The sequence below is a fragment of the Melanotaenia boesemani genome, chromosome 10, assembly GCF_017639745.1.
Source record: "Melanotaenia boesemani isolate fMelBoe1 chromosome 10, fMelBoe1.pri, whole genome shotgun sequence".
NCBI classification, from domain to species: domain Eukaryota; kingdom Metazoa; phylum Chordata; class Actinopteri; order Atheriniformes; family Melanotaeniidae; genus Melanotaenia; species Melanotaenia boesemani.
The window spans coordinates 9,938,766-9,964,339 of NC_055691.1; the positions used below are offsets into that span (position 1 = coordinate 9,938,766).

The following is a 25,574-nucleotide window of genomic DNA, read 5'->3' on the forward strand; positions in this document are numbered from 1 at the left end:
TTTTTTGTATACAAAAGATCTAAATTGGGCCATATTATGAATTAACTGCATTAGAAGCAAGGCCAAAGAGAAGACAGTTGAGTAAGAAATTGTTCAAAAACATAAAAACAAATGTACACACAATTCTTGTAACTTTCATTAACCTGCTACTGTATTGGACTTGTTAAACAATGATCAAACTGGGTGGTTTTTAAACTTTTAAACTTTAATGACGTTTTCCTTGTGGCATCTCCAACAAGTTATGAAAATGTCATCAAGACCTATCCATAACTCTTTGAGTCATGTTGCTTATTAACAAACGAAAACAAAGGTTGGGTAAAACTTCCTTCATGGAGAAAATAAATAACAAGGGGCGCATTGGAAGCCGCTGGTTTCTGGGCAGCAGCTTCTCTTTTCCAAGTGAGACAGCCAATCACAGAGGACGGGGACTGTAGCCAATCGTGTGTAATGACAGAAAACCCGCGGGCCCCGCCCACTTACTGCCAATAAACTTTACCGCGAGTGAGCAGCACGAGCCAGCGAGCAGACATTCTCCGCGCGAGGGCTCCGATATTCCCTGCAAGCAAGCAAACTCAGGCGAGAGGAGATACTGCCCGCGCGCGCGGAGAAATCGCGCGCGCACGCGCGCTCGGACTGCTTCATTCGCGCGCGTGTCTCCACAACGCCCCGTGGAACTCGCGCGCGGATCTCAATTCCTCTCGCGCAGGATCTCGTTTACTCTCGCGGGATTTTGGCATGATAATGCCGCCATAGTAACTCGACGTGGTACAAGACATGCACATCAGCAGTTTGGAGATAGATAGATAGATAGATAGATAGATAGATAGATGCATCCATGCTGAGACACTACCATGCCTTCATGACCATAAACCACATCCCAGGACATGTAATATACCCAGATGTTCATTTTGCTTGAGACACATTTGTAAGAGGATGTTTTCTAAGGCTGGGGAAGTTTAATCAAAGAACAAATAATCGCCTGAGCACCAACACTGTCAAAACACTTTTATTCCTGAACAAGAATGGATAAAGCACAACCTTCCCTCTCATTTGATGTCTCTGTCACACAAGTACGTCCTGCCACCATCGTGTAGATACACACCCTTACAAATTTAGAAAATACGAGTGTATGAATATGTAACACCTAAAAATATAGGACCACAATTTTAGTTTATTTTTTGTTATATATAAAGAATGTCCCATCTTCTTATTTTATGTACACTTCTGTTACATTTTGTTTGTAAGTGTAATAGATTTATTTCGCCATCAGAGGGCGTTTCTCCCAAGGTGGGCACTGGGTGGTGGTCTGCTGGGAGGTGCCCTGAGCTCAGACCAGAGACGACCTGCCGATCTGTTTTTTTCTTTCTTTTTAATGAATCCTAGTTTATCTTCTTGCAGAATGTATATCAATGTGTTTACTATGGACAAATATGCGTACAGGTGTTTAGTTCTTTTTTAAGAACTGTTCAAGAAATGGTCAAGAGATGCAGGTTAATTACAGCATGAGATGTGCTCAGTTATAATTTATGATAAACGTTGTAATCTGTGGTTGAGTAAGTCAAATGCTCTAAAAACACATGTAAAAAAAAAAAAAAAAACAATAGACTGTGTGCAAAGACAGTTTTATGTAAGAATGATCCACAAAACTAAAATTGGAAATGGAAATGAATGAAGCTATATGTATTTTGAGATCTAAAATTTCTGTCTGAGGACCAGCAGCTGCAGACTCTTCAGACAGTTTCATTTCCTGTGGAGGAAACTGTGGAAGTGGGAAGCTTTTTTCTAGGTGTATGTATTTGTTGTTGCACCAGTTTTGTTGTAGAAGACTAACTTTTTTCCCATGTTTCTATAGAACCACAAGGTGATTCATGACTGCAGGAAAGCAACACAGCGGCTTAGGGAAACCTACATCTCTTCTTCTTCCTGCAAGGTGGAGATCCTGATGTGTTGATGATGGGGAAGGAGAAGGGGGAGAGGCTGCAGAGCTCTTCAATAAACTGGCAAGAAGACAGTGACAATAGTGATGAGCATGAGAGGGAAATTACTTTGGAGCCTTTTAAGTTTATTTTGGAGAACATGTGAATGTTGGTGGAGGATTTCCAGGGTTGTCTGTGAATGCAGTGCTTCTGCTGCTGTAGCCCATCTGCTTCAACACTGGATGTGTTGTGTGTTCAGATGATATTCTGCAGACCTTGGTTGGAACCAGTGCTTATTTGGCTGCCTGTTGCCTTTCTATCATTTCCAACCAGTCTGCCCATTCCCCTCTGACCTCTGACATCAACCAGACATTCTGGTCCAGACAACAGCTGCTCACTGGATATTTTCCCTTCTTCAGACCATTCTCTGGAAACCCTAGAGATGGTTGTGTGTGGAAATCCCAGTAAATATCAGACCAACAAACATGCTACGTTCAAAGTCTCGTAAATCCTCTTTCTCCCTCATCCCACGGGTTCAAGTCCAGTCCTGGTACTGGACCAGTTGTGTGAATCTGCCGTCATGGTTCAGACATGATCTCTGATGGAAGTTACGATATTGAAGAATCTTTATGATTAACTGAATGTGCCAATTAATTCCAAGATTAATAAGTAATCGTGACATCCCTGACTAAAAGCATTTTTATAACGTAGTTTCCAGAAAGAAGTCCAGGTCGAGGTCCTGTAGCTGTTTTCATCTGGTTTCTCTAAGAGAAATCCAGAGTAAATAAGTAGGATTTACTTTACTTTGTTGTTTATGTTATTTTTATGTTGTGTTTGCGTGAAAAGAAAGTGTTGTGGTCCTTCTGTAATGTTCCTGTTAACGTTTACCTGTCCAAAAGTTCTGTGAGCATTGACTGTCATGGATGCAGGACAGGGATGTGGATGATGAGAGAAATGAGAGGGATGGAAACCTAACTGCTTCCAGTGAGAGCACTGACATCAGGCCGACTGAACGGTTAGTTTTGTGTTGCGTGGTCATGGCCAACAGGAAATATTTTGGTTATTTCAAGCGACTGTTTACAGAATAAATCTTCCTCCGTTCCTTCTGCACATCTGGACGTGACAACAGCAATAGATAAAACTTAAAGACCTAGCAGGAGTGTTTATGTGACTTTACACATTTATAATGTGAAATAATCAGAATATCGTGATTATTTCTCCAACAATAACTGTACCAAGAACATCTGTATCATCCCTAAACTCTGATCCTGGAGGGTCGTGGTCCGGCAGGTTTTAGATGCTACCTGGTAAAATAAACATCTCTCTTGTAAAGCTCTATCCCCGCATGTTGACTCATTAATCTGATTCAGGTGCTGCAACAGGAAGCATCCAAAACCTGCAGGACAGCGGCCCTCCAAGACCTGGACTCACCAGTACAAGCTGAGAATTTGGTTCCATTTAAACTCACATCGTTCTGCAGCAGCTGATCTCCTTCAGCTCTGTGTTGTGGAGGTTCTGCAGGGGGTCGATGAAGCAGCGTTTGACACTGACGTCCAGAGCATCCCTGGCCTGACTGACCTGCTGCAGAGCTCCGCCCACAGCAGTCAGAGCACCACCTGAACGGAGGGAAAATCAAATCTGCCGTCTGGTCACGTTTATTCGACTCTTAGCAGCGTGTTGATGATTGTTTCAGTTTTCATGAAGACATTTAGCAAAAATCTGGACATCTGCACGATATCTGTACCTAATCTTTCCCTTGTATTGGGGTAAAAGTTTCACAAATTCTTTTGAAAGCGCATCCGTCTGTTTTCTCCAAACAAGTCACCATCACTGATGTACAAGTTAGAAACAAAGAACTAAATCATGCCGAACTCAGATATATGGAGTTATATTTTTGTTTTTATTAAATCCAAGTAAAAAGCAATCTGAAAGGAAAAAAACATATTTGACTTAAATGTTTTTCACATTGATAGCAAACAAACAATAATATTTGAGACTAAAACAAGATTTTGAGAAAGTATATTGTTGTAGAATATGTAAAAAATTATTTGACGTAAAAAAAATGATTTCCTAAAAAAACTTTTATTTACTGTCAAATATTGTTTTTTTTGCTATCAGTGTGAAAATTTTCTATCAAATATATTTATTTTCCTTTCTGATTTTTTCCCTCCCAGACCGATTATTTTCTTGCATTTAATAAAAACACAAGTACAACTCTATACTTTTAAAGGTGTTAATAATTCATTTTGATCATTTTTACACTGAAAATGAATTCTTAGTATTTTATTTGGCTTCTTGTTTTAAAATGCAGAAATATTAAAATTTCAGATAATAACTTAACTTTAGCTGCTGTTTTAACTCATTTTAGATGACATGTTAACGGTTAAACGGGGTTTTAAGTGCAGGTTGTTTTTATTTTACAACATGTAGGTAAAAAGTAAAAACAGGTTAAAGAAAAAATCTGTTGTCGATAGAAATATGGGCTCAATATTAAGTTATAAAGATTTTGCAGTCATAAATGAATCTGTAAAATCAAGCTTGTCACCCTGTAAAAACAATCTTTCTGAAAAATTCAAGTTCGTAAATGTGCAGAAAAGGTTTTGCATGGTTGTAAAAAAGATTTGTGGAAAAAAAATAAAAAGTTCTTTTGCGAAAACCCTTTTCACAGATGCAAAGCACAAAACTGCGTGTAAGAATTAAGTGAGAATTCCAGATGTTTTTCATCCATCTCGGCTGATGTTTGGACCACGGACTGAATATGAGAACAGCATCTTGATGTGCTGTCTAGTTTGGACTGAAGCTGCCTGTTGCTGATACTCTGTCTCAGAGTCTTGATTGATTGTTCTTTTGTTGTTGTTGTTGTTCATTTTTTTTTCCCCTGAATGCAACCCCTGGCGGCTGATTATTTGAATAATCAATACAGATTTACTCATTCAAACAGTTTAGAAACAGGTAAAACATACCTTAAATTTAAATAGCAGTTATTTTAATTTATATTATTTTCATTCTTACCAAAATGAAAATAAACTTGTAACACAGAAATCATGTACTTAAAATGTCAGGATTTCACATATATTTTAGTTCAAGTATTGTGTTTCGGTAGTTGATTCAAATAATACAATAAATAAGTAAAAATAAAGGCACATAATGCAACAGCTTAGGCAATATTGGAAAATAAAATAAAGAAATGCTATTTTCTGTTTGTGTAAGAAAAGATACAGATATGTTTAGTTGCAGTGAAAAGATTTAAATAATCTATAAAAAAATTTTTTTACAGAGTTTAGAAAAAAAAATTGTAGAAATACTAAAATTTCCGAGCTACCTGAAGGCAACACACGATCTTTGGTCACCATAGCAACGTGACGCGGCACAAGCTGAAACTTCAGTTCAAGCTATTTCTAGCTTAAGATTTGAAAACCAAACACATTTTCTTATCACTGAGCGCCGGCATGCCGCTGCACGTGACGGACTACGCGTGGACGCAGACAGAGTCCACGGTCTACATCAACGTCCCGTTAAAAGGAGCGAAAGCCGGGAACGTTGACATCATGTTAACAGACGACTACCTGAAGGTGACGTAAGCAAAGTACAGCGCTCAAAGCGTTTCATCACAGTCTCGCGGGATTGCAACAAAATAACCATCGTTTCCTAAATTTGATTGTGAAGATAAAATTACAACGACTCTAGTTATTATTCACAGCATCCACCAGTAAGAGAACTGATGTCTTCAAAGATCCAACAAAAAGCTAAACGACATTAACGTCACCAGCACTTCAGAAAAACTTTGTTAACGTTTCAGATGTCCTTTAATGGAAAGACGCCATCTTTGTTTTTATAAAAAAGTTTTAGAAAAAGCAGAATAATAGACTAAACAACAATGAAACTATTAAACATTTTTGTCAGTATGATTAATTTTCTGTCAAAAGTTTTGCATTTCAAATTTGTGTAAAATAATCCATTCTCCATAATGATCAAAATCTTATCAAACCAGTATAAAAGATCTAAAAATGGTTCTTATTGAGGATTTTTCGCATTAAGCAGTCGGCGAGGTTTGTGGGTGGCAAACAATAAAGCAGGCGTACTTCTTTTTCCACATTGCTTCTAGACACCTACATGTCTCACCGTCATATACACACACATATACATACATGTGTGTATATATACATATATATATATATATATATATATATATATATATATTATTTTTAATAAAAATAGCAGTGATACTTCAAGAAGAGTTTTCAAGTAAATACAGGCCAGTATTGCCGATACTGATTCTTTTTTAATAATTAAGGTGTGATTTGTTATGAAATTGCTAAATCAGAATGAATTTTCATGACCTTTAAGAAAGAAAAATTTTAATTTTTAAAGCAAAAGAATAATTATATTCAGTCGTATATATTTAGTCTTTGTTTCAGTTCCATATTAATTTAAATAGCACATTTCAATTAAATAAATGTATTTTCTCAAGTTCTTCGCAAAATGTACACTTTCTGAGTTGGCTAATGGACAAATGTCCAGTTGTGCTAACCTTAACTTAAACTGAAAATGACTAAAATCGTACTTTCTCCACTGTTATTTACTGGAATATTCTTTGCCATACTGAAAGGCCTCTACCAATTAACTCTGGATCAGTGGTCTGTATGTCAGGGTAGATAGAGGAAAGAAAAACTAAAGTATCAATGTCATTACACTGGTATCACTCAGTTTCAATACTAATATTCATATAGATATTATTGATATTTGGATTGATATGCCTATCACTAAGAAATAGATCTAGAAGCCAGGGAATGAATATAACACAAAGCATCACTCCAAACCCTCTTAGAGACTCTTTAAGTAGTTTTCAGGAATAGTTCTCCAGACTTGTTGAAGGACTTTCCAAAGCTCTTCTTTGGACGTTTCTGCCTTCTGTTCTCTGTCCAGATGATCCCACACTGCTTCAGTAATGTTGAGGTCCGGAGGATTCATCCCTCCATCAGACTTGTTGCCACTGACTTTCAGTCCAGTTCCAGTTCTTTCTGTCAACATGTGTGGTCTTTACTGTTTGATTATTAAAGGAAATAACTGAAAATACCTGGTTGTGGATGCATTTCTTGGTCTCTCTGTTTAGATAATTGCAGTTTTCCTTCCAACAGTCCCTTTTTAAGTGTTTTTCTTTGTTTTTCCACACAGGTGCATTTCCCACCGTATTTATTTGAGGCTTTCTTGTTTGAACCCGTCGATGAGGACAAAAGCTCAGCAAAGGTTGGAAATGGGGTTGCCATCTTCAGTTTGCCAAAGAGAACCAACAAACTGTGGGACCATCTTACGATAGCCACCAGTAAGGCTGTTGTACAGCAGACTGAGGCGTCACCTGAGTTATGACACAGATAATCTGATTAAGTAAAGCTGATCATGTTTTTTTTAGATGATAAAGAAACAAAGAGGGAGATCAGAGAGCGAGCTCTGGAGAAACACCAGCAGAAGCTTTCTTCAGAGTCCAGACATAAAGCAGAGAAACAGCAAGCTGAGAAAAAATATGCCCTGGAGACCATGATGAAGGTAACCCACAGCTCACATCAGTCACCGGAAGTCTGCTCATTCAGAAGGCCTGAATTAAGTGTTTGACTTTTCATCAGCTTGAAAAGAAGGAAAGAGACAGAATCCAGCAGATGAAGGATGCAGAGCGAGAGAAAACCACCGCCGAGCTGGCAGCGTGGCAGCTGAGACAACGACAGGACGTCCAGCCAGACCTTCATCAGAGAGACGGTCTGAACCAGCAGACAGGAAGCTCTGTGAGGCGGGAGACTGGGCCGGCTGCTGCTAGGAAGGGTGAGACATTTTCTGCTGATCAGGCTGCTCCATCACTGTTTGTTTCTGATGAATGTGGTCCTGCATTTAGTTCAGAGCGACGCCAAGAGCAAGAAAAAACAAGCCGAACTTCCTCCTCCGAGAGTCAGAGGAAACATCCAGATCACATTCACCCCAAGAGTTTTCCCAACAGCCCTCAGGGAGTCGCACGTAGCCGAGGAAGAGGAGGCATTTCCTTTATTTATGCTTTTTAAAATCATTTCAGTCATTTGGAATTACTTTAACAGCATCAGAGAAACGTGATAGATTTAGTTGTTTTTCCAAACAGTGGCTCCAGAAACAAGCTGAAGCCAGACGAGCGGTGAGTGCAGATGTGGAGGAGGCGAGAGACCTGACGGAGGAGGAGAGGAACCCTGACTGGTTGAAGGAGAAAGGCGAGTACGTGAAACCAGATCCGAACTCCTCCTGAGCTGCAGCCTCGCTGAACGTTAGCGACAAGGTTTAAATACCTGAGATTAGGCTGGACTTTAAAAATTCTCATCAAGAGACACGTTTTTACAAATTAATTCATCATAATTAATTCATTTCTATTGGTTATAAATATTATTTTTGCTACTACTTTTGGATTGCACGAGTTGTAATACTATCCTAGTGGCTGGCTTTTTTGGGTATGTACGTGTTTTTCTTTGTTCTGCTTTCTTGTTTTTGGTGTTTTGCTGTCATGGCTGCAGTTACACCAGCCGAACTAAGACCCATCAATGTATCCTACATTAAACCTCAGTCGTATTATATTTTTAAAACTTTGGGAATTGTAAACTATTTAAAGATAACTGTGATGTATAACAGAATTGCTCCACCTCCCCTGGAGGACTTTATTAACCCTGGTGAACATCTTGTCTGAAAGAAGAAACCTTTAATATTTTTTGTTTTTTGTTTTTTTTGTATGGGGTTGCAGATGAAAATGAGCGTCCTGCTAAATTGAACATATTTCGATTAAATGTTTATTAATCTGCACTGACCCATTCAGATAAATGAATAAACTGTTTTCCTCAGCAAATGCTTTGGGAAGGGAGACTACCTGGGAGCGGTGAACGCCTACAGCCTGGCCATCCGGATCAACTCAAAGATTCCCGCTCTGTATTCAAACAGGGCCGCATGTCACCTCCAGTTAAGAAATCTTCACAAGGCCATCGAGGACGCCTCTCGGGTCAGTAAAATCTGAACGAGTATTTATTTGTTAGGTTTATTCTACTTCTTCTACAGGTTAACATCCAGCAAACTATACATATAAAGAATAATATAAATGAAAAGTCTTTGGAGCCCAGTAGCTCAGCTTCTTTACAGTTTAATCTGGTCATGGACAGCCGGACATTTACTGAATAAATCAGGGTTTAATTTGCTGTTATTAAGAATACTTTTTCCTCAAAATGTGCAGGATATTTATTTATATTTATTTGCTATTAGGAATTTATATCCCGTCCAGGAGGTTTACAATCCAGCCACTAAATGTAGTTCATTCAGAGACTATCTGGTAAATCTACAATGATCAATGATAACAGCTTTATTTATCACATTTTCATCATAAAAAGATCATTATCACTACTATGTTGCTAAGAGACCTCTATTTAGACCTGGAAATGATGATGACGCCACTTCCTGTCAAACTTTCCACAATCAGAGAGCTTAGATTGACAGTAATGTCCAATCAGGAGCAGCCAAAGATCAACCAGTGAGCAGAAAGTTCTATGTGTGTGTGAAAAGAAGAAAAATAATGCTCCTCTATGGCTGGAATAAAGCCAAGAAGACGTTTCTGTTGCACTGTGGTGCCACAAAGCAGCTGAGCTGGAGTTGGTTTAGTGAGGATAGCAGGTAAATAGTAGCAGAAATAACTGGAAATGAGGAAAAAGTGGAAATATGGAAGTAGTTTCTGTTGTGTGTTTGTTTCAATGCCAATATTTTTTCTCCGGAAATCCAAGACTTGAGAGAATGATGTGCAGATGAGAAAAGGTTTGGTCACTGTTGATCTGTGTGTTATTTCTACAAAGTTCTGTTAGTAGAGCCGCTTTGAGAATGGCTGAAATGAAGGACCAAGGCTAAATTTGGGGTAAAACACTTTGAAAACAATGTTGTTGGACCTCTGATACCCATATGAAATTGTTGAAAAATTGTATAATATGGGACCTTCAAGGTGTTAATACTTTGTGTAACACAGTGGATAACTAGAAAAGTCTGTATATCTGCAGGCACTGGAGCTGTTGACTCCAGCGGTTGCCGCCAACGCTGCAGCCAGAGCCCGAGCCAGTGTACGCCGAGGATCTGCTTTCTGCCAGCTGCAGCTCTATGCTGAAGGTTTGGTGCTTCAGTCACATCACAGCACTGTCAACTACGCGTTATTTACACCATACAACATATTTACAACATATTATTTACAGAAGACAAATATATTTTGTTCTAATACGGAAATAAACTTTTGTTGTCAGAGTTGTTTTAAATTAAATAAGTTCACATAAAACTGAATTATAACTAAATTAATACATTTCTCTGATAACTACAAACCCAGTTCCTCCAATTCTGGGATAATCTCATAAATAAACATTTTACTCCCAATTGACCATAAACATTACGGTATATCAGATGTTGAAACTGAGACGTTTTACCATGTGATGGAAAATATGAGCTCATTTTGAATCTGATGGCAGCAACACGTCTGTAAAAAGTAGTTCCAGGGTGAAGTTCAGCATGGTGTAAAAAGTAGTTCCAGGGTGATGTTCTGCACGTCTGTAAAAAGTAGTTCCAGGGTGATGTTCAGCACGGTGTAAAAAGTAGTTCCAGGGTGAAGTTCTGCACGGTGTAAAAAGTAGTTCCAGGGTGATGTTCTGCACGGTGTAGCATCTCTTCCTCTAACAACTGTCTGGAAACATCTGGGAAGTGAGGAGACCAGTTGCTGGACTTTTAGGAGGGGAATGTTGTCCCATTCTGGTCTGATGTAGTATTCTAGCTGTCCTGCAGTCCTGGACCTTGGTTGCTGGATTTCTGCTTCCATGATGCTCCAGATGTTGTGTATTGGTGAAAGGTCTGGACTGCAGGCAGGCCTGTTCAGCAGCCGGACTCTTCTCCTGTGAAGCCATGCTACTGTGATGGATGCAGGATGTGGTTCAGCAATGTCTTGCTGAAATCTGCAAGGCCTTCCCTGAAAGTGACGTTGGGGGGGTTGAACTATTTACCTAGTGTCTCGGCCGGCTTGCTGGGGGCTGCTGGTCTAGATTTACTTCCAGTGAGGGTTGGACTCCGCCAAGGCTGCCCTTTGTCACCAATTCCGTTCATAACTTTTGTGGACGGAATTTCTAGGCGCAGCCGAGGTGTTGAGGGGATCCGGTGTGGTGGATTGGAGGATTGGGTCTCTGCTCTTTGAGGATGATGTGGTTCTGTTCGCTTTATTGGACCGGGATCTTCAGCTCTCTCTGGATCAATTTGCAGCTGAGTGTGAAGTGGTTGGGATCAGCACGTCAAGATCCCAGACAATTTTCCTCAACAAGGAAAGGATGTAGTGTTTTCTCTAGGTCAGTAATGAGGTCCTGTCCCACTCAAGTATCTCAGGGTCTTATTCACGAGTGAGAGAAGGATGGAGCTGGAGATCAACAGGTGGATCGGTGTGGCATCTGCAGTGATGCGGACTCTGTATCGGTCTGTTGTGGTGAAGAAGGACCTAAACAAAAGGCAAGGTTCTCAATTTACCGGTTGATCTACATTCCTACCCTTACCTATGGCCACGAGCTGTGGGTAGTGACCAAAAGAACAAGATCGTGAATACAAGAGGCCGAAATGAGTTTGCCCTCAAGGTGTCTGGACTCTCCCTTAAGGGTGGTACACACATAAGGATTTTCTTAATCTGAAGAGATATTTTATTTGTTCGAGACCCCACATATGAAGATAAAAAATCAGGCACTTAACAGTTTTGATCGTACTGTGTGTGGTGGCTCCAATAATCTCATCACAGAACAACACACACATAACGATGCTGTCCTGCAACTGATCTACAATCTAGTCCTCCAAGCCAGAAATCTGGCATGATCAAATCTGATCTAACAAAAATGAAGAACCACCATGGCAACAACCAGAAAACACAACACACAGCATGTAAGGGGATTTATGGACAAGGGAATAATGGTGGTCTTAGGACTTTTGTTAACAGAAACATCCAGAACTGAAAAATAATAACAGACTGAAGACAGCGTGAACACGGACTTTATTTATTTCCTTGTTCCCCAGCCAGGTCGCTCTCTGATTGGCCACATTCCGTTCCACTGTCACAACTCAGGAGGCTGGCGTTCCACACACGTGAAGATATTTGGTCGTATATATCGAACATGTTCAATCCTTCCGATTGTCGGCCACGATCCAGTTTGGAGCTGATCATTGGGACTAATTCACTCTTAGCACACCTCAGACCACAGGATAATTTTACAGGAAATTCTTAGAAGACTCAAGATAATCGGGCGTTTGCCCTCCTTGGTTGGGAAGAGGGAAAAGCGGGACAAAAACAGCCTGATAATCTTTATGTGTGTACCAGGCCTTAGAGATAGTATGAGAAGCTTGGTGATCCAGGAGGAGAACAGAGCAGAACTGCTGCTCCTCCACATACAGAGGATCCAGATGAAGTGAATTGGGCATCTGGCCAGGATGCCTCCTGTAGAGGTTTTCTGGGCATGTCTACGTCTCTTTGCTGCCTTGGAAATGCTTAGTGATCCCATCGGATGAGCTGGAAGAAGTGGCCAGGGAGAGGTGTGATGCCCCTGCAACCTGACCCCGGATAAGTGGAAGATGGAGGGGTGAATGGATGGATGGATGGATTTTCCTCCAGCTGTTTTTGTTTTTACTTCCACTTAATTTGACTCTAGCCTATACACTTATTATGTCAATTTTTCAAAGTGTCAGAAATGTTCTTACCTCTGATTAAACCAGCAGGTCGGTACAAGGTGTTTGTTGGTGATGAGCGGACAGGTGAGTGTCAGCTGATCTACCTGTGTTTGGTTTTCAGGGCTGCAGGACTACGAAGCTGCTCTGAAGATCCACCCTCACCATGAAGCGCTGCAGGCAGACGCACAGAGAATCAGAGAGATCATCCAAGGCTCTGCAGCTGCTCCTGACTCTCATAGAAACACCTGAAAGACGGTAACAGGTGCATTCAGCCACTGCAGTTCTGTATGTGTTGTAGGTCTTTAAGAATCCACGATTTCAGCTTTATTAAACAGGTTTGAAATGTTTTCTCATTCCATCAACTTTACAAAACAAGTCTGTAATTTGCTCAGATTATTGGGAACTAATCAATAGACTAGTCGATCGTCTAAAATCTTCATTGAAAATGAACTAACAAATCCAATAAATGGCAAATGTGTCAGTGAATCTGGTGTCAGCTCATATCTTCCATATTAGAGCCGTTTTGCTGCAGATTGTGGGCTGCAGGTAGAGCTCTGGAAATAGCTTTATAAGCTCATATTTCTACTTCAGTGAGTTCCAGATGATTATTAATGTAGAGTTCAGAAAACATTTGTGTTTTAGTTTTTCTGTGTTAGATTTATCTTGTGTGTTTTCCATGTCTGTTTACATCAATGATAACAACCCCAGACAGGTTTGATTTTTAGTTTCCAGAAAAGTCCCATGTTCTGGGAAAAGATGGGCCTTTCCACAAATATAAAGAGTAAAATAGTTCAGCGCCTTGTAAAAGGAGCGAAAACACTGCAGATCTCAGGAAAACAGTGAGGTCATCGTACTGTTAAAGTGTTATTGTTACAGTGACTAAATGAATACTACATGAAGGACTACATGAAGGCGTGTCTATGAACAGTTTTTCTTACCAATGAATGCTGTTCAATGATGAAATAAATCTTTGGCTGCTAAAAGGAGAAAAAACTTATGATCTGTGAGGGTGGGGGCTCTGCTGTAGACCTCCAAACAGCACCTTTGGGAGACAGTTCTGATCTCCACAATAAGATTCGGGCAGAAAATATCCATGGACCTCCAGGTTCAATGAAGAGATACCAAAGAAGGACTCTGTTAACACAGAACTGGATCTGGTTTATTTTTTTGCCTTCGTCAGGCAAAAAGTAAAACAAGTGAACAATTTTTAGTTCTTTACAGTCTATTTAACGTTTGGAAACTGTAGAATAATCTAGAACTTTGGATGTTGAGGGATTTTTTTTTATCATCGGTAGTTTTGGGCAATTAAATCATTTAATAGAAATAAGCAAAAGCAGCTCTGTCCACTTTAGAGTTTCTGCTAATTTCTCCACTTCAAGTAAACCACACAAACAAGAAGTCGTATGAAAGCAGAGACTGCTGGTTACAAAGACGTCTGTCTCATCACTGTGGGACAGAAACTCTGGAGCTAGCAGCCAGAACCAGAAGTCATGTCTTACTTTTGCTGTTTTGTGGTGAAAAGTTTGATTCCAGCTCTAAAAACTCTGCTAATGTTTCTCCTATGACTCTGCCTTTGTTTGAAATGAACCATGAAGATCCTGCTGGTTTCCATGGAGATAAAGGAGGTTTTATAGTGAAGGATTTACTCTTCCTATCATAGACTATGTTGGGCTTCACTTCTTTCTGGATCCTCATGGTGTTTCTAAGGTGAATGTGGGGGCTATCCCTGGATCCTCCTGACTCTGACCATTGATAGAAATGTCCATCATCATCATCATCGGCGGAAGGGTTCCTTAAATATTTACCTGCGTAACACCTCTATTAAACACCTGGAAACCTGCTCAAGTTCACTTTTTTACCTTCTACTGTAGCACAGTTCCTCATCAGATATTACTTTACTCATTTCTAGATAAACTGGCCTGCCATCCTCTGGTTTCCATTGTAAATAATGTGGTTTTCTTTTAGGAGATAAAATTTACATTTGGAGATTTCATTTCAGACAGGAGGGAGAAATAACGAGCCTCGTGATGAAGAGAAGGTTGCGTTTTGTTGCTAGAATCAGAGTAAAATAAAGATATTTGTTTCTTCTGAAAAGCTTAAATCTGGAATTTACCATTCTAGAAAAACACCTTTTCTGATGTGAGAAGCTGCTCTTTTATTATTTGTGAGATAAATGACTTTTTTATTCATCAGTTAATAAAATAAAACATTAACTGTTTTTGAGACTTTCAATGTTTATTTAAGAAAATATGAAAAATTTTCATGGAAAAGACATTTATTACATTAAAGTTTTAAACATTTCGGTCTACAAATATTAAATCTAGAAAGCTCAGGACAGCTGTTCACTGTGTTTACCGAGCTTGATATAAACAAGGCTGTACAGGAAGATGGGGAGTAAATACAGGTATGTACAGAGCTGATTCAGGCACTTTGAGTTTCCTTCCATCCTCTGATGAATCATGAAACTGTGATTTCTTCACTGTCAGACTCTGAGATCTCGGACTGTTTGCTGGACTCTGACGGAGAGGAGGGGCTGCGATGATGATGGTGATGATGGAGATGAGACTCCTGGTGCTCCGTGCTGCTCAGCTGCTGGCAGAAGGCGCTGCCCACGTCCGTGAGGTCTGGGTGGGGGTTTGTTTTGGTGGGGAGGGTCTGCTGACGGCAGCCACCCGTGGACAGCAGCTCCCTCTCCTTGGAGTTCCTCCATTTCATCCTGCGGTTCTGGAACCAGATCTTCACCTGAACAGGAAGCAGAAACAGGAATGTGTCAGAAAACAAGGCTGCTTTAAATCTGCTGCAGCCCAGGAATGAGATCACACGTGTTTATTTAGCTTTAACAGAAGCCACATCGGCTCAGTCTCAGAGGGCTGCAGTCACGTATTTTACTACATGAAATGTAAACAAAACATTTTTACTTTGAGAAAAATTTGAGAATCTCAGAATAACGGGATTTTGATAACACATGAATGAACAATGTGATCAGTCATCGATCAGACATCTAACCCTGACCCTATGAGTGTTTGCACAATTTATCCCAGACAAGGCCACAAAGTTCTAGATTTTATCTCTAAATGTCCGGCTGTGTAAATGTTTTTTCTGTTCATGACCACTTACAGTGCTTCTACACGACGATTCTCTCCTCCAAAAAAAAAATTTGTTGTGGTTTAATTGTTTTTAATCCTCTGCTGCTGTGTTTAGTAACACATGTTATATATATATGAAATTTTATATATTGGAAAATAATTCAATAACTCAAAGTTGCAGCCTTTCATAAAATATAAAATAAAAATGATTATATAAATTAGAGAAATATATTTGTCATATTCAGTTGGAAAAAAAACATGTAAAGTTCCAGATGATCCACTAGAGGGCAGCAAACCAGCAGCTAACTTATTTTTTATGGACAATAAATTCAGCCAAATATTAAATATGTAATTTTGTTATATATGAAATCTCTGTAACCATCTGCTCCTGTTTGATCCCAGATCAGTGATTATGTGACCTGATGTCAGTGAAGGCAGCATTCCTAGTGGCGTACCTGTGAGTCCTTCAGTCCCAGCTTACAGGCCAGTTTCTTCCTGTCTGGTTTGCTGATATATTTCTGCTTCTGGAAGGTTCTCTCCAGGGCCTTCCGTTGGAGGTCTGAGAACACCGCCCGCCGGAGCATGCCCCTCCTGGGCTTCCCTCTGGGGGCCAGAGGCCAGGAAAAAGTTCCTGGGACAGGAACCACAGAGGAGGAGGAGGCTGAGGAAGAAGAAGAGCTCAGATCAGATGCTGTGATGTGGATGAAAGCAGGTCTGACCTGACCTCAGATCTGCGTGCTCTGCGAGAACATGGATGCTGCTTCAGCATCAGCTCTGGTGAACTTTGTCATGTGATTTTCCTCCACATTTGTCAGCGTTGCGAGTTCCTCCTTGTCTCCATAATGAGCACACAGGCTCCCCGATGCTCCTCATAATATCCTCGTTCTGCCTCAAATCTGACGCTGAAGAGCCCAATTTGTCCGGCAGTGAAAACAGAGCCTATGTTAATGAGACGGGTTCTCCAAAGCGCGGCTCACACTGCCTCTAATCAAGCATGAAGAGGGGGTTGTATAGGCTGCAAATGCATAGCGGAGGCTGATTGTGTTGTAATGAATCGAGTGGAAAAGGCCGTGGACAGGCCGGTATATTACAGGCCCATTAAAGGCAGGTCAGAACTTCTGGAGAGGATTTACTCAGGCTTCAGTTTGCACAGCTTCACACACCTGCACGTGGGAACGTTTCTGATGCTCAGACACAAAAGTAAACCAGGAATAAAAACTTCCACAGTTTTACTGATATCTGACTTTTTCAGATGGATTCCTGAGTTTTTTCTTTTATTACAAGAATTCTGAAGGAAATTTTACTTTTGCAGCTTCTATTTTCACATCTGATTTCGTAAATATATTTATTTTTCATTTGGTGTTGAATGAACAACTTATCTTAAAAGAGTTTCTCTTTAAAAACATTTGGGTAAATCTTTACGTGTGATATAAAACAGGTTCATCATCCGTAAAGCAGGTGCTGTGCATGATTAAATCTAAGGAATAGATAGAGGAGTAAATTATTCAATTCCACCTGAGAAAAAAATCTAAAAGCTATAAGATAAATAACAACCTGCTCTATAGCAGATAGAACAGATGCTTAACCAGAGAAGCTCTGAGCTTTAAAATGAATATAAATACATTTGCACATGATGCTGAATAATTTAACATAGAAACAACATAGAGGAACTTTGCACATGAGGCACCATGAGCACCTCTAACAGCACGGTGTGGTGCAGCTTGGGACTCTTCCATGGTAAGAGGCATAGAAATATAAATAAAATGAACAATGTTTTTAAGGCACCTAAAAGTAAAGACCTTTTTTATTTTTTTAATAAATACAAAATAGGTTTATTAAATTAAATTAAATTAACACCATTTTAACAACACTGATTAAACGTAAATATGTAAATATTGGCAAAGTCGTTAAAAATTCTCTTTAAAAATGCTGCTTGAAAATTATGTTTAAAATAGTTTAATTAAGCAAACAAGGTGGTAAACTTAGGGAAAATGTAACTAAATATATTTGGAAAAATGTTTGTAAAGAAATCCATAAATAAAGATATAAATACTGGAAAGAAACTGCTTGGAAAAAGTATGCAAGATTTTTATTTATTTATTTTTATTTACTACAAATATTCTCTCAATAATGACTGAAATGGTTGGAGGTGATGTGGAGGGACAGAGGCACATTTTTATCATTTGACAAGTTATAAAATGTTTTAGGATTCAGTCATTATGGAAAAAAACTGAACGAGTTTGACATCATTTGAGGTAAATTTGCCACCAGAATTCAAACACATTCACATTAGTTTAAATTGCAGCAATAAAAGCTGAAAAGCTTCAGCCCAACTGGAACAAAATAGAGATAAAAACGAGATGTCTGAAAAATAAAAAAATATATAAAGTTAAGCCCTGGTGGAAATATTAAGTTCTGAAATATAAGGTATGAAGTTTAAGTGAAAAAAGAGAGAGAAGATGGAAAATGTGTAATTATGAACAAAAAGTGTGTCATTTTATTCAATGAAGAAAGCTGAAGTCTGAGGGTTAACAGAGATCTAGTGAACATACCTCACTGAAATCCTCTAGGTGTGTGCATGTGCGTGTACATGTGTGTGTGGCTTTTGCTGCGATTGGTCACGGTTCTGGGCGCTTTGTGGGCAGGCGGAGGGGGGTTGGTGGGAAAACGATGGCGCGTGAAGAGGCACCGAGCTCCTGAGCTGGGAAGAAACCCGCCTCACATTTAGACCATGACAAACGGGACTAATATATGTAGAGCGGAACAAACTGGACTAATTTGTAGATTAGGACAACTGGTGCTAATGTCAGCAGTCAGTGCGTCCACTAAATAGACCTGGAAATTGGCGGAGCTGATTCTGAGCTGCTGGAGGGATTCCCAGAGTAAACATGAGAAAGTTTATTTAAATTGTAAAAGTCCGAGGAGTCGGGATGGTGACGGAAAGGCAGATGAAGTCACCGTGGGACACAAATAAGAGTCTGGATTTAAAGTTTAGAGAAAAGAAGAAAAGTCAGAATTATCTAAATGAATCTTCAACAATAAAAAGAAGAACTGGAAGCTCAGTGGTCCTGCTGGAGTCAAAATGTCCCCACTTTATATTTAAAAAAAATAGTTTTAAGACATCTTAGAATCATCAAGTTTAGGTCTTTTTTAAAATATTTTCAAAAAATAAATAAATAAAAAAAAAAACCCACCTTTAATCCTTAATTAATTAACAGAAAAATTCATTTTACAGACACAAGTCCAAATGAGTTGCTAAAAAGAGTACGATGAAAACAGAAAACAATATCCAGTAATATGTTTCTGGAAGATTCTCCAACCAGCAGATTAACTGGTGAGGGTGTCAGGATTGGGTATAAAAGCAGCATCCACCAAACCTTTGGTCTTTCAGTAAGGACGGGTTATGGCTCTACACTTTGGTCTAAACTCCATCAGAGAATCATCAATAACATGTGAATCACACGCAATTCTCATGTGGTTCACATGTCAAAGGCCTAGAAGGAGTGTAGATGTGATTTTATACATGTTTAATGTTACGAAATTAATTAATGCATAATAAAATTTTAAATCATGGTTATTTCTTTGACAATAATCATAGCAAGAATATAATAGTGACGTCCCTAGTACGGTGCATCATGAGGAGCAGAACCAGACAACAACAAGCAACATCAGGTATGGACTCGGATTATTCTGGAAAAGTAAAACTATCCGGTTCCTCAGTTCATTCAAAGGTCTCAATAAAACAATAGAAACACGACTCTATCCACCTGAACGTTGCTGCTGAAGCTGTTGGGTAAAGATGCTGAAAAGATTTCTTTGGCCTTTTAATAAATAAATGTTAAAATAAATAAAACTACTGTATATATATTTAGGTTCCAGTATCCAGAAGATGGATTTATTCATAACAACAGTTTGAGAGAGAATCGAGCAACAGTTCAAATTTCATCCGTCAGCCTGAAGTTTGTTGATTTTCAGACATGTTGGAACCAAGAACGGTGAAAGGTTTAGTTCAACACACGCCCACCACATGACACCACATCTCACTGACGCTTCTTTCTGAATGTCTTTCCTCTCCTCCATTCACTGATCCACCCCCGAAGACGACCGCCTCCCACTGAAACATCTCATTTACACTTTCATTCATCACTTCCACCTTGTTCCAGTGCAGGGTTGCTCATCCCAGCAGCTATGAGGTGGGTACCACCCTGACCAGGTCGATCACAGGACCAGAACAGAGAGACAACCACACACACATACAGCGCATGAACATGTGACCCAGATCTGATCCCAGCAGGAGGCAGAAAATCAATCAATCAGCATCGATCATCAGATCAGAGCCACTCAGACCACATCAGTGATGGAGACAGAAGCTGCTTGTACAGGATGAAAACGAGGAAAATAACTAATCAGATTTAAAATGAAGCTAGAATTAACTGCTTCATCTTGTTAAAGGAAGCAGAAAACTAGAACCTTTTTACTGGGAGGCGACAGCTTTAAGCACAACACCGCCTAGCAACACAGGAGAAAATCTAACAGAAGAAGAAATAAAATGTAAACTCATCAACAACGGGTCAGAAAACAAGAAATGTTGACATGAAATCATTCATTTGGGTGTGATGCCAATGAAAACCTATAAATAAATAGATTTATATTTATTTCTTAGCTCATAATCTTCCAGATTTAATTTTCATTTAACATAAACTAATAAATGAATGAAGGAAACATTTTTGTTCCAGCTGTTATAATTTAGTCATATAATATATATTGTTTTTGATCATTTTCTTTTTTTCTTTCTTGTCACAGTTGCACAGCTTTGTTCTTTTTAATTTTTTTTTAATTCTTTTTTTTTTTGGCGTCTTAGTGTTCGTCATGTGCATCATCATAAAATTATTATTTCTTTATTTTTTACTTAAAACCTTGAAACATGCCGGTGCTCACTTTGATTTTGTCTAAAAAAATAAATTAATCTTCTGATCTAAAAATATTAAAACTGCAAATATTTCATATTTTTGTATAAAATAAAATAAAATAAAATAAAATAAAATCAGGAGGATGATGCAGGGGCCTTTGGAGGAGGAGGAAGTTGACACTGATAGATTATTATTTTGCAAAAACAAGTGTGAGCAGTTGTTGCACCAGAAGGTTCTGATGCCACCTGATGCCCCAGATCCTGGGACCCTGGACCCCATAAGCTACCCACACCTGCAGCCCCACTCAGAGCAGAAGCAAGGCTGGTTGTGAATGTGGGTTCGATGGATATTAATGTTTAAATGCTACAAATTTACATGAAGCAGATATTTGTTCTTTTCTTTAGAGCTACTTTGCACCAACCTGAGAAATACGAGGCTCTGATGAGGGGATGAAGACCTCCGTCAAAGAAAGGCAGGGGCAGCAGCTTGGTCTGAAGACTCTGGACTGCAGGAGAGAAGCCGGAACATTAATCAGCATCATTACAGTCACTTTCCTCCTGTCATTAGTGTTCAAATCAGATTTTAACATGAAGCTTTGGTAGAAAAACATATGATTATCTCATGAAATGTAAACTTTTATCCCTTTTTTGGGCCAGATGTAAGAGTCGGATGAGTGAGCTCAAAACAAGAAATCAACAATATCATTAAAATGAGAGAGAGAAAAACAATACATGTGCTTGTGTCCTCCACTTAGCCCTAAATAAATAAATTAGTCTATTCTGGAGCAGAAAAAAATAACAATTCATTTTATTTTTGCTGGTTTTATTTTTTCTGAGAAGTTTTACTGACTTTGAATTCAGAACCTCATACTTCAAATCTACTTTTAAATAGTGGTATTTGGGTATTTTACACACATAAAGCATTTATTCTTTTCCTACAGCTGCTGATAACATTATTATATCTTATGATACATTTTAAAGTGTAGTAACAACTTTTACATTTATTTTGAGCTGATTCACCTGCCAACACTATAAAGTTGTGCAGGCTGTTGTATTTATTTCTAATGATAATAATTTGATTTAAATTCTAATTTTGGGAACATTTATGAAAACACAAACAGTTTATTAAAAAATAATAAACTCAGTAGTTTGTGGTGATAAATCAGGGACTCACCGTTCCGCGTGGACGGGGCCAGAATTGCGCTGACCCCGAATTTTAGGTACCCGGATTCCGACGTGTGTGGAGACCCGGTGCTGGCCCGGTTCGGCTGCCCAGACCTCTCTGTGCCCGGACCCGACGGCCGAGGAGAGGAGCATGGACCCGGGCTGAGCGGGAGAATGTCTCCGGGACATCTGGGAGAGAAAGTCCGATGGATGTAACCGACAGGATGGCTTAACCGGAGGAGATCCTCCACCAAGAAGCCGGAGGGGAGGGACCGACTCAGGGGCGAGGAGATAGTCGCGGGGGGACGCAGGAAGCCCGGGTAGAGAGGCGGCGGCAGCGCGCTGCAGGGGAACATCATGGTGGTCCGAGCTGGAGGAGTTTCCCTGCTGCTCAGGTTTCTTCTGGGAAACTCACAAAGTTCAGACAATTTCACTGAGTCTCGCGCCGCTTCCTAAGGTTTTATACCGGGTCACTCCCACACACGAGCACACTCGCATGCACGCTCAGAAGTTCAGCTTGAATCTCTGCTGGAAGTCCTGAAACCAGAGTTACACGGAGCGAAGCAACCTGCAGAAGGCCTTTCATAAAATAAAATACACTTTATTTATCGCACAGAGAAAAACAAAAAATATGAACAGTCTACAATAAAAATTAAAATTCCATAAATTTTCTAAAGTATGACTAAACTTACTGTAAATCAATAATTTATTTGTTTTAACTTTTATTTACTTTAATAAAGTACAAAGAAGAATTTTCATCGTCTTCTCTGATCAACTTCATGTATCTAGAAAATGTAAACAAACAAAAAAAAGTTGTTACAGAAGAAAAACAAACAAACAACCCAAAAGTATCCAGAAAATCCAGCAAGTCAAAGGTGAGGGTGTCCTGATTGGGTATAAAAGGAACATCCACCAAAGGTTAATTCTTTCCAAGCAAGGATGGGTCATGTATCACCACTTTGGTCCAAACTCCACCAGAGAATAATAACTTAAATAACCGTTTAATGTTCACACTAAGAAAGACGACATGGAAAAATGTTTCTTTGCATGTCCTTAAAATAATATTAATAATAGACAAAAAAGTTAGTTTTTTTAACAAATGGTTGAGATGAGAGTTCATAGTGATAATAATAATAAAAATAAATTAGATTTATAAATGCTTTGAGGCACCCAAAGCGCTTTACGATGAATCTGTTATATAATATAGTAACAACAGTTTAATTATCAAAACTTGAAGCAGTAATGTATAGTAATAACACTGCAAACACTGGCATTAAAAGCCAGTGTTTGCTTCAAGCCAGTCAGACTGTGTATATATATATATATATATATATATATATATATACACAGTCTGTATGTACAATGAAAACACTGAATGAATTGAACTTTAACACTTTAATTAAGATAGGAAAACCATGTCTCGTCTCAAAAAGACCTGGGCTAAAATCTAAAACAAATAAAAACTTTCTCCACCTCATGTTGTTATGAGACAGTGAAACTGATCCATCAGCCTCAAGGATAATCATTTTTTTAGAGGGGCTGCGTGATGAGCCCTCCAGTACATTCTCTTTTCTGCTCTTAATTATATATGTTTTACACATCGATTTATTTGATTTATTCGATTTATTTGATTTATTTGATTTATTTGATTTTTTTGATTTATTCAATTTATTCGTGGGCATTGTTGCTGTTGCTTTGTCATGTGAAGTTGAAAAGTTGAATGTGTATGTGGGTAGGGGCATGCTGAAAATGAACGCAAACTTCCAAAGCAATGTTCTTCTAATCAACTCAAACTATTATTCAAATATTATCAGTTAAAAAAAAAAAACATTGCACAGTGATAATAAAGTGTAAAGATTTAAGGCATTATCCTGGAAAGCTGTTGGTATGGAGGAGACTGGACGTCCTCACTGTTGCAGAGGTGCTTTTGAGAATTAAGGTTTCATTGTGTTGCTGAATTCACATTTGATGTTTCTGTTTCTGGATTAAAAATAAAAAAGTTGGTCAGTAAAAATTATTTCTTTGGACTTTAGACTGTGAAAGATTTGAAGTAATGAACAGAAGATTGACGCTTGTGTTATTTATGTGAAATTTATATTAGTTTGTATGGTGAGGTTGAAAGCTTCTTTTATTATTACACTAAAGGAAGTCATATTTAACGTGTTTTAAATAGGGCTGTCAAAAATAATGTGTTAACAGCAGTAACTAATTTATATAATTAATTGCGTTAATATTTTTAATGCAATTAACACATGCACGACATAACAAGCCGTGTACATCCGTGACTTCTGCGTTATGAGGGACGTGGAGGCATCTACAGGCCAGGTTGAAAAGATGAGCCGGCTGACTCTATGGATGGATGTAAGAAGAATAAAAAGAACAGTGATGGAATGAATTCTGCATTATAATCTAGAACATGGTAGTGATGATGCAGAACTACGTATAGAACTACATTACATGCTGCAATCATGATTAATTTTTTTGTAAGCTGTAATTAATCAGATTAAAAACTGATTAAAAACAGACACAGTTCATCATTTAACAGACCCAGTTTCAAACTTTTGAATTACACCAGCATGATCAGACTGGATCTGAAAGCTGCATGGTGAACAAATAATCAAATTTCTGAAAATAAATAAATAAATTCACAGCAATGAACTATCAGAAATAAATACACATAAATATTCTCCTTTTATTCTACATTACACTTCTGAGAAAAGAAAACTTGCCATTTAAAATCTGCACTTAAAAAAATGACAAATAAAACCAAAGTTCTGATACATGAATCTACCACTATAATCTAATTATTCACTATAATGGAATGTTATGTTTGTTTGTTAGTTATAACAACAAACAAACTAACAAACAAACAAATCATCTCAGTTCAACTTAAATCCGACTTCTTTCAAATACGGAAACATAAACTGTCTTCCACTGTTTTGTTCTATATCCATATGCATACAATTTCATGTCCTTTATCATGTTTCCTTTTTATGTAATTTATATCACGTTTTCAGGACAGTTCAGTAGGAACAACATATAGTATTTCAATCCAGCTTTATTTATACAGCGTCACTTATCAAGACTTCATCCCAAGGCACTTAAAGACAATTCAGTCCAGTTCATCATAGTCCATTTATAATCCAATTAAAATAAATCCATTATAAGATCCACTTTAGTCCAGTAAATAATTGACATGGAATCCAGGTAAACTCCTGTCTTCTTGCTTTTATCATTATCTATATTTTTATTTATTATTATTTGCAACTTGCTTTTATAATGATGGATTTTTCTTTGTATTTTTATAGTTTTATTTCAGTTATTTGAATTGTTGTTTTCTTTCATGCTTTTGTTTCTGTTTGAATATAGCCCGCTGCCTTAATCTCTGGGTTGCGCTTACACATTTAATAAAGTGCTGTATGACAGATTTCCAACACAAGCGCATCACAACGTGCTTTACAAAATGCATAAAACAACAAAACAAAGACACAAAAACAACTTTTAAATTATTCATTGCACTGAAAGCAGAAATAAAAATATGAGTAAATTAAAACATTCAAATGAATAAATGAATTAAAACAGAGTCAATATAAGGTTAACGAAAGAGGTAGGTTTACTGGTTCCACCTCCTGATCTGGACTTATTAGTCCTGGTACCATCGCAGACCAGTATTCTGACGGCAAAGAGATTTACTGGGGTTATATGGAACAATGGGTTAATTAAAAAAGGATGATATCAGACCATTAAGGTTTTATAAGTCATTGAAAGCATTTTAAACTCTTTTCTAAA

General features: G+C 38.4%; 3 protein-coding genes and 1 long non-coding RNA gene across 4 annotated transcripts in view; 1 reads left to right on the forward strand and 3 right to left on the reverse strand.

Annotated features, from left to right (window-relative positions):
- Window positions 1-25,574, reverse strand: part of LOC121647505 (NACHT, LRR and PYD domains-containing protein 12-like) — a gene marked incomplete at its 3' end in the record, with an annotated part of 791,953 nt that overhangs the window by 20,094 nt on the left and 746,285 nt on the right. The gene's annotated exons all lie outside the window — the stretch shown is intronic.
- LOC121647020 lies at window positions 413-24,542 on the reverse strand. The gene is made up of 3 exons (XR_006011762.1): window positions 24,531-24,542; window positions 11,445-11,452; window positions 413-756 (listed from the first exon to the last, which is right to left on the reverse strand). It is a non-coding gene; the product is annotated as an uncharacterized LOC121647020 (long non-coding RNA).
- Window positions 5,298-13,095, forward strand: dnaaf4 (dynein axonemal assembly factor 4). The gene is made up of 9 exons (XM_041996110.1): window positions 5,298-5,488; window positions 7,092-7,239; window positions 7,327-7,460; window positions 7,538-7,730; window positions 7,801-7,937; window positions 8,038-8,147; window positions 8,763-8,916; window positions 9,953-10,058; window positions 12,748-13,095. The coding sequence occupies exons 1-9, from the start codon at window positions 5,366-5,368 to the stop codon at window positions 12,873-12,875; spliced, it is 1,233 nt and encodes a 410-aa protein (XP_041852044.1). The 5' UTR covers window positions 5,298-5,365; the 3' UTR covers window positions 12,876-13,095.
- LOC121646969 (homeobox protein DBX1-B-like) lies at window positions 14,911-22,190 on the reverse strand. The gene is made up of 4 exons (XM_041996128.1): window positions 21,796-22,190; window positions 21,044-21,127; window positions 16,168-16,373; window positions 14,911-15,368 (listed from the first exon to the last, which is right to left on the reverse strand). The coding sequence occupies exons 1-4, from the start codon at window positions 22,142-22,144 to the stop codon at window positions 15,084-15,086; spliced, it is 924 nt and encodes a 307-aa protein (XP_041852062.1). The 5' UTR covers window positions 22,145-22,190; the 3' UTR covers window positions 14,911-15,083.